The sequence below is a fragment of the Perca fluviatilis genome, chromosome 9, assembly GCF_010015445.1.
Source record: "Perca fluviatilis chromosome 9, GENO_Pfluv_1.0, whole genome shotgun sequence".
NCBI classification, from domain to species: domain Eukaryota; kingdom Metazoa; phylum Chordata; class Actinopteri; order Perciformes; family Percidae; genus Perca; species Perca fluviatilis.
This window is the reverse complement of record NC_053120.1, coordinates 4062194-4080213: the sequence shown is the minus strand read 5'-3', so window position 1 is coordinate 4080213 and position 18020 is coordinate 4062194. Positions and strand designations below refer to the sequence as shown.

General features: G+C 43.3%; 1 protein-coding gene across 1 annotated transcript in view; it reads left to right on the top strand.

The window, feature by feature from the left end:
* The window catches only part of LOC120565914 (nardilysin-like), a 52072-nt gene that overhangs the window by 20242 nt on the left and 13810 nt on the right, over positions 1–18020 (top strand). Inside the window, 9 exon segments of the mRNA XM_039812032.1 lie at positions 150–254; positions 564–687; positions 1878–1964; positions 3122–3241; positions 4007–4032; positions 4034–4059; positions 4149–4221; positions 4223–4300; positions 6236–6363. Of these exon segments, the coding sequence (XP_039667966.1) occupies positions 150–254; positions 564–687; positions 1878–1964; positions 3122–3241; positions 4007–4032; positions 4034–4059; positions 4149–4221; positions 4223–4300; positions 6236–6363 (767 nt within the window).

The following is an 18020-nucleotide window of genomic DNA, read 5'->3' as shown; positions in this document are numbered from 1 at the left end:
TTGACATTGACACAAAAATGTTGATGTGTTACAAATGATCTTACACTATAAATGCTACGTACTTGTCTCTATACCAACATTGAACAAATATGGGGACATTAATGTGTGTAAATATGTGATTTAAGACATGTTGTCTCTGGGTTTGACAGACAGATCCCATCGAGTTTGTGGAGAACATCTGTGAGAACATGCAGCTGTTCCCCAAAGAGGACTTCCTGACCGGAGACCAGCTCATGTTTGAGTTTGACCCGCAGGTAACAAGACCGAAAGACCAAAATACCTGATCCAGAGTCAGTCTGAGGCTTAATCCACACGTACACATGTACTTTTATATCAGAAAAACCTAACCCGTCCACACATGCACCGTTTAGAAAAGTCACGGAGCACACTGGCTCACTGACGCTGACGAGATTTACTCCTTAAAGCGTAAAAATGCCAAAATGCAACCTAGGGTCTTTGTGTGAATGGACCCGAGTCCAACTTTTGTTTAAACGCATATTTAGGACGGAAACGCCACTTTTAAGACTGTGTGTTAAAAAGTGTTTAATGCGTGTTGTGTTCAGGTGATCAGCGCTGCTCTGTCGCCGCTGACACCCGACAGAGCTAACCTGCTGCTGCTCTCACCGGAGAACGAAGGTCACTGTCCACTCAGAGAGAAGTGGTTCGGTACCTGCTACAGTGAGGAGGGTATGAGACGCGCACACACACACACACACACACACACACACACACTCAGACTCAATCTCACACACACACGGACACACGCACACACACAGACTCTTTTTCACACACACACACACACACACACACACTCTTTTTCACACACACACACACACACACTCAGACTCAATCTCACACACACACGGACACACGCACACACGCACACACACAGACTCTTTTTCACACACACACACTCTTTTTCTCACACACACACACACACACACACTCAGACTCAATCACACACACAGACTCACACTCACACAAACACACACACACACGGACACACGACATACACACAACAACAACTCAACTCCATATACACACACACACACACACACACTCAGACTCAATCTCACGGACACACGCACACACACAGACTCTTTCACACACACACACACACACACACTCTTTTTCACACACACACACACAGACACACACACACACACACACTCAGACTCAATCACACACACAGACTCACACACACACACACACACAAACAAACACACACACACTTAGACTCACTCACACACACACACTCGCACACACAGACTCACCTACACACACACACACACACACACACACACACACACACACACACACACACACACACACACACAGACTCCTCTCTAACAACACACACACACACACACACACACACACACACACACACACAGACCTCTTAAACACCACACACACACACACACAACACACAACACACACACACACACACCCACACACACAGACAGGTCATATTTTAATGTAAAACAGTGAAAATTCCTCTGATTCCAGTGTGTTAAATGTGAATATTGTTCTAGTCTCTTCTCTCCTCTGGGACAGGAAACTGAATATCTTTGATTTGGGGACAAAACAAGACATTTGAAGACGTCGCTGTTGGGCTTTTAAGAAACACTGATCCATATTTTTCACCATTTTTGGACAATTTAGAGACCAAACAACTCATCCATTAATCCAGAAAATAATCCAAAGATTATTTGACTGAATATAATCGTTAGTTGCGGCTTTAATAAATATCACCACGTGTCCTTTTTGAAGTGACCGTTGAAGTGACATAAAAGTCTAACTAACTAACTAACTTACTAAATATGATGAAACAGTAGTTATTTTAATCTTGGGGTGTGTTTGTTTCTTCTCCTCAGACATCCCGGAGGAGTGGAGTCAGCGCTGGACGGGAGACTTTGAACTCAACTCTGAACTCCACCTTCCTGCTGAGAACAGATTCATCGGTCCGTATGAACACGACTAAACATGACACTACACAACTAGGGATGCACCGAATCCAGATTTTGGGGGTTTCGGCTGAATCCTGAATCCCCTGGTTGAGATTGTGCTGACTCCTCCTCCCATCCTCAGTCCATGAACCCAGTAAACACATGAATGAAGTAAACAGGGACTGTCGTACCTGACGTTGCTGCATTCTGGCTGCTGTCTGGAGATTCCTTCGTGCACAACTCGTATTCTTTCAGATGTTTCAGACCAGATGTTGTAACAGCGGCCATGTTGTGTGTAGTTTAGGGCACTGGTTCTCAAACTTTTTTCAATAATGTACCCCTTTGGAATTGTTTCTTTAAGCCAAGTACCCCCCTGACCAGCGCTAATCATTTTCGGTAGAAAAAAAAGGTGTCTATAAACAGGAACAGTACAGCGCTGTCAGCGATAGATTTACTAAACAACAGCCTTGTAATAAAAAAAAATTAATAATTAAATGCTAATGGGAAAAAGAGACAAAAACTTGGAAAAAGATGGTACAAAGAAGGAAGTAAAGTAAGGCAATAATAGGTCAAAATAGTTTAAACAGTGACATAAGAAGAAAAAAGAGAGAAACTTGTTAAAAGTAGAAGGACAGGAAGGAAGGCAAGTTTAGGTCCAAAGAAGGAGACACAAATGTCACATTTTTGGTAGGAAAAAAAAAAAATTCTACATAAAGAGGAACAATGTTCTGGACAACAGCCTCGTTACTATTAAACATTTAGTTAAATATCTCACGTACCCCCTGCAGTCCTCTAAAGTACCCCTAGGGGTACACGGACTCCCATTTGAGAAACACTGGTTTAGGGTCCTCGCCACCACCAGACCAATCAGCATTGAGCAGATAGAACATGTAGCTGGACTTGAATGGCCTTCTTTTGACTGAAAGTTCTGCCAAACAACAACTTGTTCTGTTCACCAGATCCATGTCCACGGTTCCCTGTGAAGAAGTTCTAAGGTTCAACAGAAACAAGAAACCCGTCAAAAAGCCCAATATTCAGCCGAATATGAACCCAAATCCTGGATTCGGTGCATCCCTGATACAAAAGTAAAAACATGAATCCAACATGATCAGCTGTTCAGTTTATCACATTGATGATTGTTGTTTTTCTTCTTCTTCTTCTTCGTGCTGCAGCGACTGATTTCACCCTGAAAGAGTCGGACTGTCCGGACTCCGAGTTTCCCATCCGGACCGTGAACAGCGAGCGCGGCTGTCTGTGGTACAAGAAGGACAACAAGTTTAAGATCCCCAAAGGTGAGTCCAGGGGGGATCTAGTCTCACATTAAAAAGTTAAAACGTTGTGGATCTAGACTAGAGCCCGACCGATAAAGGATTTTTAAGGCCGATATCGATACAAATATTTGGTGATTTAAAAAAATCTGATATTCCGATATATCGGGCGATAGACAGTATATTTAAAAAAATATATATAAATTACGTAACAATAAACAGATTTCCCTAACATTAGTTATTTGTAGTTATTTAAGAGTCCTCAAAAATAAACTTGTTTGTTTTATTGTTACAACAGAACATCAAAATATATTCAAGTTCTGATAAATAAAATGTATAAAAATACAAACTTAAGATATGAAACTTAGTGTTGAGTGTGTGTGTGTGTGTGTGTGTGTGTGTGTGTGTGTGTGTGTGTGAGAGTCTGAGTGTGTGTGTGTGTGTGTGTGTGCGCTGCGAGAGAGAGAGAGAGAGTGTGTGTGTGTGTGTTCTTTGTGCGTGGGTGATGTGTGTATGTTTGTATTTGTCTGTGTGTGTGTGTGTGTGTGTGTGTGTGTGTTGGCCGTCTGTGTGTGTGTGTGTGTGTGTGTGTGCAGGCGCATGTGTGGCGTGTGCAGTAAGGCGCGTGCGTGCGTGCGGCGCGTGGCGGTGCGTGTGTGCTGTGCAGTGCGTGTGTGTGTGTGTGTGTGTCCGCCACCAGCTTGTACTCCAGCTGAGTCTAATCTAGACAGTAAATGCCTCTTTTCAGTAAATATAAATGAACATGATCTGGTGTCTAATGTCTTTCAGCTTATATTCGTTTCAACCTGATCTCCCCCGATCATTCAGAAGAGTCCCGAGAAGTAAGACTAACGCTACTCTCACACATCATAGATCCACGCCAGGTAAACGTGGTGCCGTGTCTAACCTACGCTGTCGTCTTTCTTTCCAGTCTGGTTCTGTTCGACCTCTTCGTGAACGTCTTGGCTCACACCTGGCCGAGCCGGGCCTACGAGGCCGACGTGGGCTCAGCTGGAGTACAAGCTGGTGGCCGGAGAGCACGGACTGGTGGTCCGCCTGAAGGGCTTCAACCACAAACTACCGGTGAGGAGATGTACACACACAGGCACACACAGGCACACACCACACACACACACACACACACACACAGGCACAGACACACAGACACACACACACAGAGACACACACACACAGGCACAGACACACACGCACACACACACACACACAGCACAGACGCACAGACACACACACACACACACACACACACACACAGACACACACACACACAGGCACACAGAGACACACACACACAGGCACAGACAGACACACACACACACACAGGCACAGACACACGACACACACACACACACACACACACACACACACACACACACAGACACACACACACACACACAGGCACAGACACACACACACATACATACACACACAAACACACACACATACATACATACACACACTCAGACACACTCACTCACTCACACACACACTCACTGAGACACACTCACTGACACAGACACACAGACACACACACACACACACACACACACACATACATACATACATACATACATACACACACTCAGACACACTCACTGACACAAACACACACACACACCGCACGCTAGAAATAGAACCGAGCTTCATTTTTCACGCTGACACACCAGCGTGTTTCCAGGCAAACTAGAAAACGAAAAGATGTTTTATGTCGTTTAGACACAAATACATATTAATAAATATATAGTATAATAATAAATGACATGTTGATGTTTGAAAGTCTCGAGGTTTTGACATAAATGCAGATATATAAATGTAATTTAAAAAAATTATAATAAATAATTTATCAATTTTCTAATATTGCACCTGTCAATACAGAAGGAAATATTCTGGAGCCTATTTTGCCGTCAATACTGCAGACGTTGCTTTGCTGTAATCAGATCAGAATATATTTATGTTTATGGGAAACATCCATGTATCCAGACGAGGTGATGCCTGTCTTGTCTTTAAGGTACTCCGTGGGCTAGCTCCAGCACCACTGTGTCAGTTTATAAAACAGAAAGATAAGGTCAATAGAGTAACCACAGCAACCACCAGAGGGGACTGCATAGTTCAATTTAGAAAAAGTAGGATTGGAAGCACAGCCTTTTCTGTCAGAGCCACACTTTGTTTGGAATAGTCTGCCCAATGAATTAAGGGAGTGTAATAGTCTCTCCTCTTTTAAAAAACATATAGAAGTCTTGGATTAGGGACAATTACAATTGTAATCATACATCAAATACTTAAGCCCATGAACATGCTTTTATTTTTTTATTTTTTTTATTTATTTATACTTCATTTTATGATTATATGAGGTGGGCAACATATTGTCTGTTTTGAGGGTATATTCACATTGTTTTAAAATTTCTGCTGTATTTATTACATTGCTACTGTATTAGATTTATAGTGTATTTGTATTGATTTTTGTATTTCAGGGTTGCCTGTTAAGACCTGGCTAGGGACAACAGATGGAAACTAGCCCTTGTAGCTAACTCTGGCTTGTTTACAGCAAGTAATTTGTCTGTTGATCAATGAGCATTTGTCCCGATCAAATAAATGAAAATGAAATGAGGCTAGCAGCAGCAGCAGCGCCGCGTCAGACACGTTTCTGGTGTGCAAAGACATAGAAAACGCCACGCAGCCAGCGTGCAGGAGGCCTTACTGAAAAAACCTCACATTGTAGTCCTCACAGAAAACATGATTTTCCTTCGCCAAACATGTTCTTTTAATTAGTATAGATTCAATTCAAAAGCAAGACGTGAGAAAAACAAGGAAACGAAGACACGAAAGAGGAAGAAAATGAAAGAGACATAGAGAAATAATCCTGCTGCAAAGTCTTTTTAACGACCTGCGTGCAACTGTTGAATGTCACGTTGTAGTTCCGCGTTCGTAAAACACTATTTATAACGTTTCCTCTGCTTAGTTACGTTAGCCCCTCTCTGACTTCCCTCCTCGTGTTTTCAGCTGCTGTTGAAGCTGATCGTGGATCATCTGGCGGAGTTCAGGGCCGACCCGGGCGTCTTCAACATGTTCTCTGAGCAGCTGAAGAAAACCTACTTCAACATCCTCATCAAGCCGGAGAGACTCGGCAAGTACGTCTCTCACACTGCAGACACACACACACACACGCACACACAGACACACACAGACAGAGAGAGAGACACACACACATATACACACACACACAGACAGAGAGAGAGACACACACACACACACACACACACACACAGACAGACACACAGAGAGACACACAGAGAGAGACACACACACACACACACACACACAGACACACAGAGAGACACACACACATATACACACACACACACACATACACACACACGCACGCAGACACATATACACGCACACATATACACGCACACATATACACACACACATGCAGATACACACACACACACAAAGAGACACACACAGACACACGCACAGACTCACACACTCAGACTCACACACACACACGCACTCAGAGACACATACACACACAGACACACGCAGATACACACACACACACACACAGAGACACACACAGACAGACACACATATACACGCATACCTACATGCACACACACCCACACACACACACTCACTAACACACACACCTACACATACACGCACACACACACACAGACAGACAGACAGACACACAGACAGACACACAGACAGACAGACACACAAACACACACACACTCTCACCTTTTATAAAACATAATAATAATGACAATAAACTTTATTCATACTGCGATGTTACAAAGTGCTTGACATGGTTTGTGGTGTTTTTTTTTGGCCTTTTCCCCCTAAAATAATACAAACAATAATATGACATAAAAACAATTATAACTAGAAGGGCACTTGGAAAGTGCAGCTCTCCGCCAAGGCATGTCCATCTCACAATGTTAATAAAAGTCTGAATTTTCCCACTCAGGAACTCATTTTTCCGATTTTTCCATAAATGCCACACATTAATTTAAGGTCTATGCATGTAGCTGAATCTCTAACTGCATACTGCCTAGGGCTGGGCAATATATGGATATTATATCGATATCGTGATATGAGACTAGATATCGTCTTAGATTTGGGATATCGTAATGTCGTGATATGACATAAGTGTCTTCTCCTGGTTTTAAAGGCTGTGTTACAGTAAAGTGATGTACTTTTCTGATCTTACCAGACTGTTGTAACTATTCTATTATTTGCCTTTTCCCCACTTAGACATTATGTCCACATTACTGATGATAATTTATCTAAAATCTAGCACAAATTGTCAACCCTAGAATATCGTCGCAATATCGATATCAAGGTATTTGGTCAAGAATATCGTGATATCTGATTTACTCCATATCGCCCAGCCCTAATACTGCCTCAGGAAACAAAGACTCAGCTAGTGTTTTTCTCCTTCTCCTGCGTGTCTCTGCAGAGACGTGCGTCTGCAGATCCTGGAGCACAGTCGCTGGTCGGTCATCCAGGAAGTACCAGGCCGTCACCAAGGGTCTGACTGTGATCTACCTTCACGGCGTTCGGCCAACCGGCTGAAGGCGGAGCTGTTCGTTGAGGGCGGTGCAGGGAAACTTCACCCAGCACGGTGAGACGCAGAAACACAAACAGGAAAACTCTTTTTATGTTGAGAATAGTTCAAAGAAATTACAGAAAATAAAAGTCTTTTTAAAGTCTTTTCAGAGTCTTCTAGAGCACTGGTTCTCAAGCTTTTTAAAAATAAAATACCCCATTTGAATTGTGTTTTTAAACCAGGTACCCCCTAACCAGCCATGTAACTGAAAAACATTTAAATGCTGATGAAAAAAGGCAACAAAATCTTGGAAAAAGTCAGTAGAAAGATAGGAAAGTAAGGCAAGAATAGGTGGAAAATAGTATCAAAAACTTAGAAAAACGGAGACAAAAACTTCGAAAAGCTGGCACAGACTTATAAAAAAAAAACACACATTAAAAAGAAGGAAGACAAACTTCAAAAAAGTGACAAAACCTTGAAAAGGCAGAATTGTTTTTGAAAAAAGCAAAAAAAACTTCGACAAACTTGGACAAAAAGAAGACAGTAGAAAAAGGAAGGAAGGAAGGAAGGGAGGAAAGAAGAGGTCTAAAAACAGTGACAAAAGCGCAAAAACTTACTTTAAAGTGACAAACAGAAGAAAAAAAACAGTGACACCCCCTGCAGTCCCTCCAGAGGACCCCTAGGGGACACGCACTCCCTGCACGTCCTCCAGAGTACTCCCCTAGGGGGACACGCACCCCTACAGTCTCCTCCAGAGGACCCCTAGGGGGACACGCATCTCTACAGTCCTCCAGAGGACCCCTAGGGGACACGCACTCCCCAGTCCTCCAAGGACCCTTTGGGGACATCGCACTCCCTACAGTCCTCCAGAGGGACCCCTAGGGGACACGTACCCCCTGCAGTCCCTCCAGAGTACCCCTAGGGGACACGCACTCCCCCGCAGTCCTCCAGAGGACCCCTTAGGACAATGCACTTCTGCAGTCCTCCAGAGGACCCCTAGGACAATGCACTCCTTACTCTGAGAACCACCGTCCTAGTGTATAGTAGGTAGGTAGGTAGACCTTTCTAAACCAACTCCTCTTGCACCCAGTGGTGTGCTGAGTTCCTGTCGTTGTGTCTGAACGGGTCCCTGTAATTCGACCTTGTTTCCTCTGCAGGAGTCCAAAGAGTTTCTGCATTTCATCGAAGGTTTTTTTGAAATAACGATATTCTCCGGAAGTTCTGATCCTGATGGAATAATCCGACGCGACTATCTTTGTTCGAAAGACTTTGTTCTGTTTGTTCGATCTTCGAGCGAAAACGATCTTTATTTGTCTCTCGAGCGATCTTTGTCTTTCGATTTGTCTTTTGTTCATGAATTCTGACGACGAATGACGGATGACGAACGATTTCGATCGAATGATTCGATGGTTGAACGATGGACGCGAAATGACGACGAAAGATCGATTGTCCGACATTTTCACCAACAACACCTCTGTAAAGTCAAGTCTCTCAACAAAGGAGACAACTCGAGGTGACCGCCTACTACCAGGTAGGGCTGCTATGACGCCCTAACGCCAGAATATCTCTTCCTCGCCGCTGCGGCTCTCGGTCTGATGTGTCTGAATGTTTGTGTTGCAGTCGGGCTGAAGAACCTCCTCGAGAACACGCCGATGGAGCTGATGGTGGTGAGGGTTTTACACCAACGCTTAGCCACCGTATATAACACGTGATAACACCATAGAGGAAGAAGGAACGATAAAATAAAATATATAAAAACAATTGTGGAAATAAATAGGAGGGCTAATAATTAATACATACATACATTTTAAAACTGATAAATAACTTGCTAACATGACATAAACTGGCTGGCAGACTGCCTGCAAAATAACCTCAGGCTTATTTTTCTGGTTACAGTAACTAGCTCAATCATGGATTTTACTCGTCTATTTCTCGATACTTTTACAAAATCTAAGCGAAGGGCAAAACAAATAAGATTAATATTTTAGCACAAAAGGTCTATGGGTGTTTGCCATTCTGAGTGGCGTTTACGTTGGTGGCGACACAGACTGGCGACACCCTAAGCGTTTCAATGGCGGTGAAATGCACCTTGATGCAAAGCAACCCGGTATGGGAACTCGAAAGTCCGCGACACGTAGGAGGCGGCGGTGTGGAGTTAGCATGAAGCATAAAACAGCCTTTACTCTTAGAAAAATAATCCTATAACCCTGCGGTATATGCAGGATGGCTCTCCATCTGTATCTTTACCTGGCCTGTTGTAATACACTTTTCTATAACTGATGAACAAACATGCTAACTCGTCCCAGTTAGAGAAGCGCCCTAAACATATATTCTTAGTAAATCTTTCAATCATTCCCGAAGAACCGAGCAGACCTGCCTTATTACACCGTCAAATCTTCTTCCAAATTTTCGATTTTCAGCGTGTAGCTGATCGCTGCGAAGGTTGTTGTTGTTGTTGTTTTGAGAACAGCAACACACAGAAGTTTAGAGGTGAAGAGGCAAAGCCTGACATCTCGCTGGATTTCAGGCTTTATCCTGGAAGCGGGCTGGTTACACCAGACTACAGGTCCTATTTTAACGATCTGGCACGGTTTTTGGAAGCCTGGTGCAGGTGCGTTTAAGAGTCGTGTCCAATCCACTTTGCTAGTTTGATGGAAGTGGTAAAAGGGGGTCAGTCGGTCGGGTTTGCTGTGCTGCCGCTGGGTGCAACATAGAGCCCTACATCTAACACTACATGCTCATACGTTAGCGTGTGTGTTGCAGTTGTCCCTGTGAGGAAGGTTCAGCAGCTCTGACCATCAGCTGGGCGTACCGCCACAGGTGAAGCACTACGGTGAGTGGGACTCCAACACAGCTTTAAAACTCTGCACCAATGACTAATGTATAAAAAAATATGCGGTTTAAAAATGAAGAAGCTGGATTAAAGGGTAATTTTAGTTCTTTTCAACCCTGGACCCTATTATCCTATGTTTTGTGTCTAAAGTGACTGATATGAACAACAATCTTTGACATTGGTCAGTATTAAAGTAGGGTGCGCTGCAGTCGGCAGTGGAGAAACAAGCTGGAGTAGCCGTTAGTGGGGTAATGCGCACCTTCAGTTTCAGTTTGTGTGTTTTATTTTGTTGTTGTCAGAGTGAAGCCTCTTCACTACATCTCCTGCTGATTGGACCACGAGGGCACCGGCAGCATCTTGTCTCTGCTCAGGAAGAAGTGAGTGAGAATTAACTGACAGTAAATGTTAAATAAGTGCGCGGGACTCAGTGTGTGTTTGCCTGTGTGTGTGCCATGTGTGTGTTATTGTTATTATTATTGTGTGCGTCTGTGCGTGTGTGGGGTTGTGCGTGTTTCTGTGTGTGTGCGTGTGTGTGCGCCTGTGTGTCTGTGCTTATGTGTGTGTCTGTGTGTGTGTGTGTGCGTGTGTGTGGTTGCATGCGTGTGTGTGTGTGTGTGTCTGTAGCGATGTCTGTTGATGTGTCTGTTTCTGTGTGTGTGGGTGTGTGTGTGTGTCTGTGTGTGTGTCTGTGTGTGTGTGTCTGTCTGTCTGTCTGTGCCTGTGTGTGTGTGGCTGTGTGTCTGCATGCGTGTGTGCTGTTTCTGCGTGTGTGTCTGTTTCTATGTGTGTGTGTGTCTGTCTGTCTGTGCCTGTGTGTGTGTGTGTGTGTGTGTGTGTGTGTGTGTGTGTGTGTGTGTGTGTGTGTGTGTGTGTGTGTGTGTGTGTGTGTGTGTGTGTGTGTGCCTGTCGTGTGTCTGTTTCTGTTTCTGTCTGTGTGTGTGTGTGTGTGTGTGTGTGTGTGTGTGTGTGTGTGTGTGTTCGGTCTGTCCGTGTGTGTGTGTGTGTGTGTGTGGCTGTGTGTTGTGCCTGTCGTAATGGTGTGGTTTCTGTGTGTGTGTGTGTGTGTGTGTGTGTGTGTGTGTGTGTTTTCAGGTGCTGGGCTCTGGCTCTGTTGAGGGGAAACAGCGAGGGCGGGTTTCGACCAGAACACCACCTACTCCATCTTCTCCATCTCCATCACCCTCACCAACCAGGGCTACCAGAACTTCTACCAGGTTAACATGCACATGTCTATCTTTCTCAGGCATTGGGATTGGACAGAACTTTAAGCTTCTCAGCTCCAGGTGTTTGATGCCTCTGCTCAAAGCCGCTCCCTGAGCCCTGGTACAACAGGCCCGGCAGGGAGTGGAAGGAAGCTCGAATCAGGCAAGAAAAGCGCGCCGCTTCTCTTGGTCGGTGTGGTATGGCGTTGGCGGACTGACGAAACAAAACCAGAAGACGCCGCATTAGGTACGCGGTGGAATTCGGCTTCCCAGTTACTGTTTTCCGTGGGGTTGGGCATCGTTTGGATATTACTGATTCTGATTCAATTATTCGATTCTTCCGTTCGATTCTGGTTCTCATCTCATCTCGATTCGATTTGGCCGGAGCTTTTTCTCGTAAAATAAAGCCCCCAGAGCACCGCTTACTCTGCTCCGGCTGCAAGACAGCTGAGCACGGTGCATCTGAGAACCTAAACTCTCGCATGTTAAATTTGGAACCAGTAATCAGATCTGAAACCAAATCCTCCAAAGCGATTCCGATAAAAGCGATGGAATCGTGATTTTTAACCGATTCAAGTAGGAATCGGTTCTACATAATAACCCTAGTTTTCCATCAGATGGTGTAAAGATCTCGGCGTTTCCGAACACCGCTTCATTTCCCAAAGATAGAGAGAAAGCGACGCGGAGGAAGCGGACAAAATATTTGACTTTTTCTAAAATATGTGACTTTTTTTTTTTTTTCTCTCCTTTTTGTTCTCAATATATTCAACTTAGTTGTAAATTTTTTCTAAATTACTTAATATTTTTGTCTCTGTGCAGGTGTGTCCATTTAGTGTTCCAGTACCTGAAAGATGCTCCAGACTCTCGGCCGCAGCAGAGGTCAGGCTCCGCCACAAACACACTTTTTCCATGATGCACCGCTGCAGTAACAACCTTTCCCTCATTCTGCTGCACAAGCACACATGTAAAAATTATCTCTAAACCTGAAAAAAATACTTCAAATCCACATTGACGTGAAACTAGGATTTGAAAAGTAATTATAAAAGCCAACAATAACCTTATAATGTGCATATAAACACACTGATATTTGTACATTTATGTCGCTGTTTGTTCCTCAGTGTCTTGTAAGCTATAAAGTTTTATATTTCAGCAAACTTCTTTGTTCTTTTCCAGGATCTATGAGGAAATTCAGAAGATCGAGAAACGCGAGTTCCACTATCAGGAGCAGGTACTGCAAGCTCAGACACAACGCACAAATCATCTATATCACCATCCATAACCCTTTAAACTCTGCAATAGAAATGCTCCCCAGTGCCTACTTTGGTGTTTTCTCTCACGCTTATTGTGATGTCATTTCCTGGAGTATCTTCAAATGTTTTCATATCCCTAAAATCGGGTTCAACCTTCACCAAAGGGTCATGTAAGTCAATAAACCATCATCAGTATTAAAGTGTATTGAATTTGTGTCATAAATTTAATAAAAATTAAAATAAATCGTTTTTTTTCATCAAATTTGACTAAATAAGCTGGCCGGATAAGCTCAGTTGGTAGAAGCCGAGCCATTATACAAGGTTAACCCCCTCAACACAGCGGCCGGTTTGACTCCAACCTGCAACCCTTTGCTGCATGTCATCCCCCTCTCTCTCTCTCTCTCTCTCTCTCTCTCACTCTCTCTCTCTCTCTCACTCTCTCTCTCTCTTCTCTCACTCTCTCTCTCTCACTCTCTCTCTCACTCCTCTCTCTCTCTCACTCTTCTCTCTCTCTCTCTCTCTCTCTCTCTCTCTCTCTCTCACTCTCTCTCTCTCTCTCACTCTCTCTCTCTCTCTCTCTCTCCCCCTTTTCATGTCTTCATCTGTCCCTCGGCCGGGGATATCCGCTCTCTCCTAACGGTTAAAGTGTTTGCGGCTAAATGACAACACAGTCAGTCAGTCAGGTGATTAACAATCAGATGTTGTTGTTGTTGTGTGAAAATGAATCAGCTTCTTCTCTGTGATGATGCAATTTGCAGGGAAACAATTCAACAGTTGTTAAAGCTCCCATAATCATCATAATCACAGGGATAGAAATAATAGTTTAAATTAAATGAGAGATCCTTCAGATACAAACACAAAACTGGTTTTAACCAAATAATCAATAATAATCAGCGCAGCGCTCAATCTGTGGGCGCATTATGTTTCCGAGGGTTTATGAAGATTTTAAACAAATTAAATTAAAATTTAAGATAGTCGGTGTGTGAGAGAGTGTGTGTGTGTGAGACTTATATGTGTGTGTGTGTGTGAGACTATGTGTTTGTGTGTGAGACTGTGTGTGTGTGTGAGACTGTGTGTGTGTGTGTGAGAGGAGTGTGTGTAATATGTGTGTGTGTGTGTGTGTGTTCTGGATCACACTTAAAAACTGTACAAAAAATAAATTTTCAATCTATTTGGGTTCTGCTAATAATCAAGCATATGTGCAGCATGCTCTCTCCTGTATATTTTCAAGTTAGAAATTGTTGACATTGACACCAAAATGTTGATGTGTTACAAATGATCTTACACTATAAATGCTACGTACTTGTCTCTATACCAACATTGAACAAATATGGGGACATTAATGTGTGTGAAATATGTGATTTAAGACATGTTGTCTCTGGGTTTGACAAGACAGATCCCATTGAGTTTGTGGAGAACATCTGTGAGAACATGCAGCTGTTCCCCAAAGAGGGACTTCCTGACCGGGAGACCAGCTCATGTTTGAGTTTGACCCGCGAGTAACAAGACCGAAAGACCAAAATACCTGATCCAAGAGTCAGTCTGAGGCTTAATCCCTGCGTACACATGTACCCTTTTATATCAGAAAAACCTAACCCGTCCACACATGCACCGTTTAGAAAAGTCCGGAACACACTGGCTCACTGGCAGCTAGCGAGATTTACTCCTTAAAGCGTAAAAATGCCAAAATGCAACCTAGGGTCTTTTGTGTGAATGGACCCAGAGTCCAACTTTTGTTTAACGCGCATATTTGGGGGACCGCCGCGTACTTTTAAGACTGTGTGTTAAAAGTGTTTAATGCGTGTTGTGTTCAGGGTGATCAGCGTGCTCTGTCGCCGCTGACACCCGACAGAGCTAACCTGCTGCTGCTCTCACCGGGAGAACGAGGTCACTGTCCACTCAGAGAGAGTGGTTGGTACCTGCTACAGTGAGGAGGGGGTATGAGGCAGCACACACACACACACACACACACACACACACACACACTCCAGACTCAATCTCCCCACACACACCGGACACCGCACACACACAGACTCTTTTTCACACACACACACACACACAAACACACTCTTTTTCTCACACACACACACACACACTCAGACTCAATCTCCACACACACACAGGACACAGCACCTGCAGCACACACACAGACTCTTTTTCACACACACACTCTTTTTCTCACACACACACACACACACACACTCAGACTCAATCACACACACAGACTCACACTCACACAAACACACACACACACGGACACACGCACATGCACACACACACACTCACACTCATATACACACACACACACACACACACACTCAGACTCAATCTCACGGACACACGCACACACACAGACTCTTTCACACACACACACACACTCTTTTTCACACACACACACACAGACACACACACACACACACTCACTCAGACTCAATCACACACACAGACTCACACACACACACACACACAAACAAACACACACACACTTAGACTCACTCACTCACACACACTCGCACACACAGACTCACTCACACACACACACACACACACACACACACACACACACACACACACACACACACACACACACAGACTCTCTTTCTCACACACACACACACACACACACACACACACACACACACACACACACACACACACACACACACACACACACACACACACACACACACACACACACACACACACACACACACACAGACAGGTCATATTTTAATGTAAAAACAGTGAAAATTCTCTGATTCCAGTGTGTTAAATGTGAATATTGTTCTAGTGTCTTCTCTCCTCTGGGACAGGAAACTGAATATCTTTGATTTGGGGACAAAACAAGACATTTGAAGACGTCATGTTGGGCTTTTTAGGAAACACTGATCCATATTTTTCACCATTTTTGGACAATTTAGAGACCAAACAACTCATCCATTAATCCAGAAAATAATCCAAAGATTATTTGACTGAATATAATCGTTAGTTGCGGCTTTAATAAATATCACCACGTGTCCTTTTTGAAGTGACCGTTGAAGTGACATAAAAGTCTAACTAACTAACTAACTTACTAAATATGATGAAACAGTAGTTATTTTAATCTTGGGGTGTGTTTGTTTCTTCTCCTCAGACATCCCGGAGGAGTGGAGTCAGCGCTGGACGGGAGACTTTGAACTCAACTCTGAACTCCACCTTCCTGCTGAGAACAGATTCATCGGTCCGTATAAACACAACTAAACATGACACTATACAACTAGGGATGCACGAATCCAGATTTTTGGGGTTTCGGCCCGAGATCCTGAATCCCGGTTGAGATGGTGCTGCTACTCCTCCCATCCTCAGTCCATGAACCCAGTAAACACATGAATGAAGTAAACAGGGACTGTCGTGCCTGAAGTTGCTGCATTCTGGCTGCTGTCTGGAGATTCCTTCGGTACAACTTCATTATTCTTTCAGATGTTTCAGACCAGATGTTGTAACAGCGGCCATGTTGTGTGTAGTTTAGGGCACTGGTTCTCAAACTTTTTCAATAATGTACCCCTTTGGAATTGTTTCTTTAAGCCAAGTACCCCCTGACCGCGCTAATCATTTCGGTAGAAAAAAGGTGTCTATAAACAGAGAACAGTACAGCTGTCAGCGATAGATTTACTAAACAACAGCCTTGTAATAAAAAAAATTAATAATTAAGTGCTAATGGAAAAAGGAGACAAAAACTTGGAAAAGATGGTACAAAGAAGGAAGTAAAGTAAGGCAATAATAGGTCAAAATAGTTTAAAAACTTCAAAAACAGTGAAGAAAAAAAAAAAAGAAAGAGAAACTTGTTAAAAGTAGAAGGACAGGAAGGAAGGCAAGTTTAGGTCCAAAGAAGGAGACACAAATGTCACATTTTTGGTAGGAAAAAAAAATTCTACATAAAGAGGAACAATGTTCTGGACAACAGCCTCCGTTACTATTAAACATTTAGTTAAATATCTCAGCGTACCCCCTGCAGTCCTCTAAAGTACCCCTAGGGGTACCACGGACCCCATTTGAGAAACACTGGTTTAGGGTCCTCGCCACCACCAGACCAATCAGCATTGAGCAGATAGAACATGTAGCTGGACTTGAATGGCCTTCTTTTGACTGAAAGTTCTGCCAAACAACAACTTGTTCTGTTCACCAGATCCATGTCCACGGTTCCCTGTGAAGAAGTTCTAAGGTTCAACAGAAACCAGAAACCGGTCAAAAGCCCAATATTTCAGCCGAATATGAACCCAAATCCTGGATTGATTGCATCCCTGATACAAAGTAAAAACATGAATCCAACATGATCAGCTGTTCAGTTTATCACATTGATGATTGTTGTTTTTCTTCTTCTTCTTCTTCTTCTTCTTCTTCTTCTTCTTCGTGCTGCAGCGACTGATTTCACCCTGAAAGTGCGGACTGTCGGACTCCGAGTTTCCCATCCGGACCGTGAACAGCGGCGGGCTGTCTGTGGTACAAGAAGGACAACAAGTTTAAGATCCCCAAAGGTGAGTCCAGGGGGATCTAGTCTCTCAATAAAAGTTAAAAGCGTTGTGGATCTAGACTAGAGCCCGACCCGATAAAAGGATTTTAAGGCCGATATCGATACAAATATTTGGTGATTTAAAAAATCTGATATTCCGATATATCGGGCGATAGACAGTATATTTAAAAAAATATATATAAATTACGTAACAATAAACAGATTTCCCTAACATTAGTTATTTGTAGTTATTTAAGAGTCCTCAAAAATAAACTTGTTTGTTTTATTGTTACAACAGAACATCAAAATATATTCAAGTTCTGATAAATAAAATGTATAAAAATACAAACTTAAGATATGAAACTTAAAGGAGTCTGTGTGTGTGTGTGTGTGTGTGTGTGTGTGTGTGTGTGTGTGTGTGTGTGTGTGTGTGTGTGTGTGTGTGTGTGTGTGTGT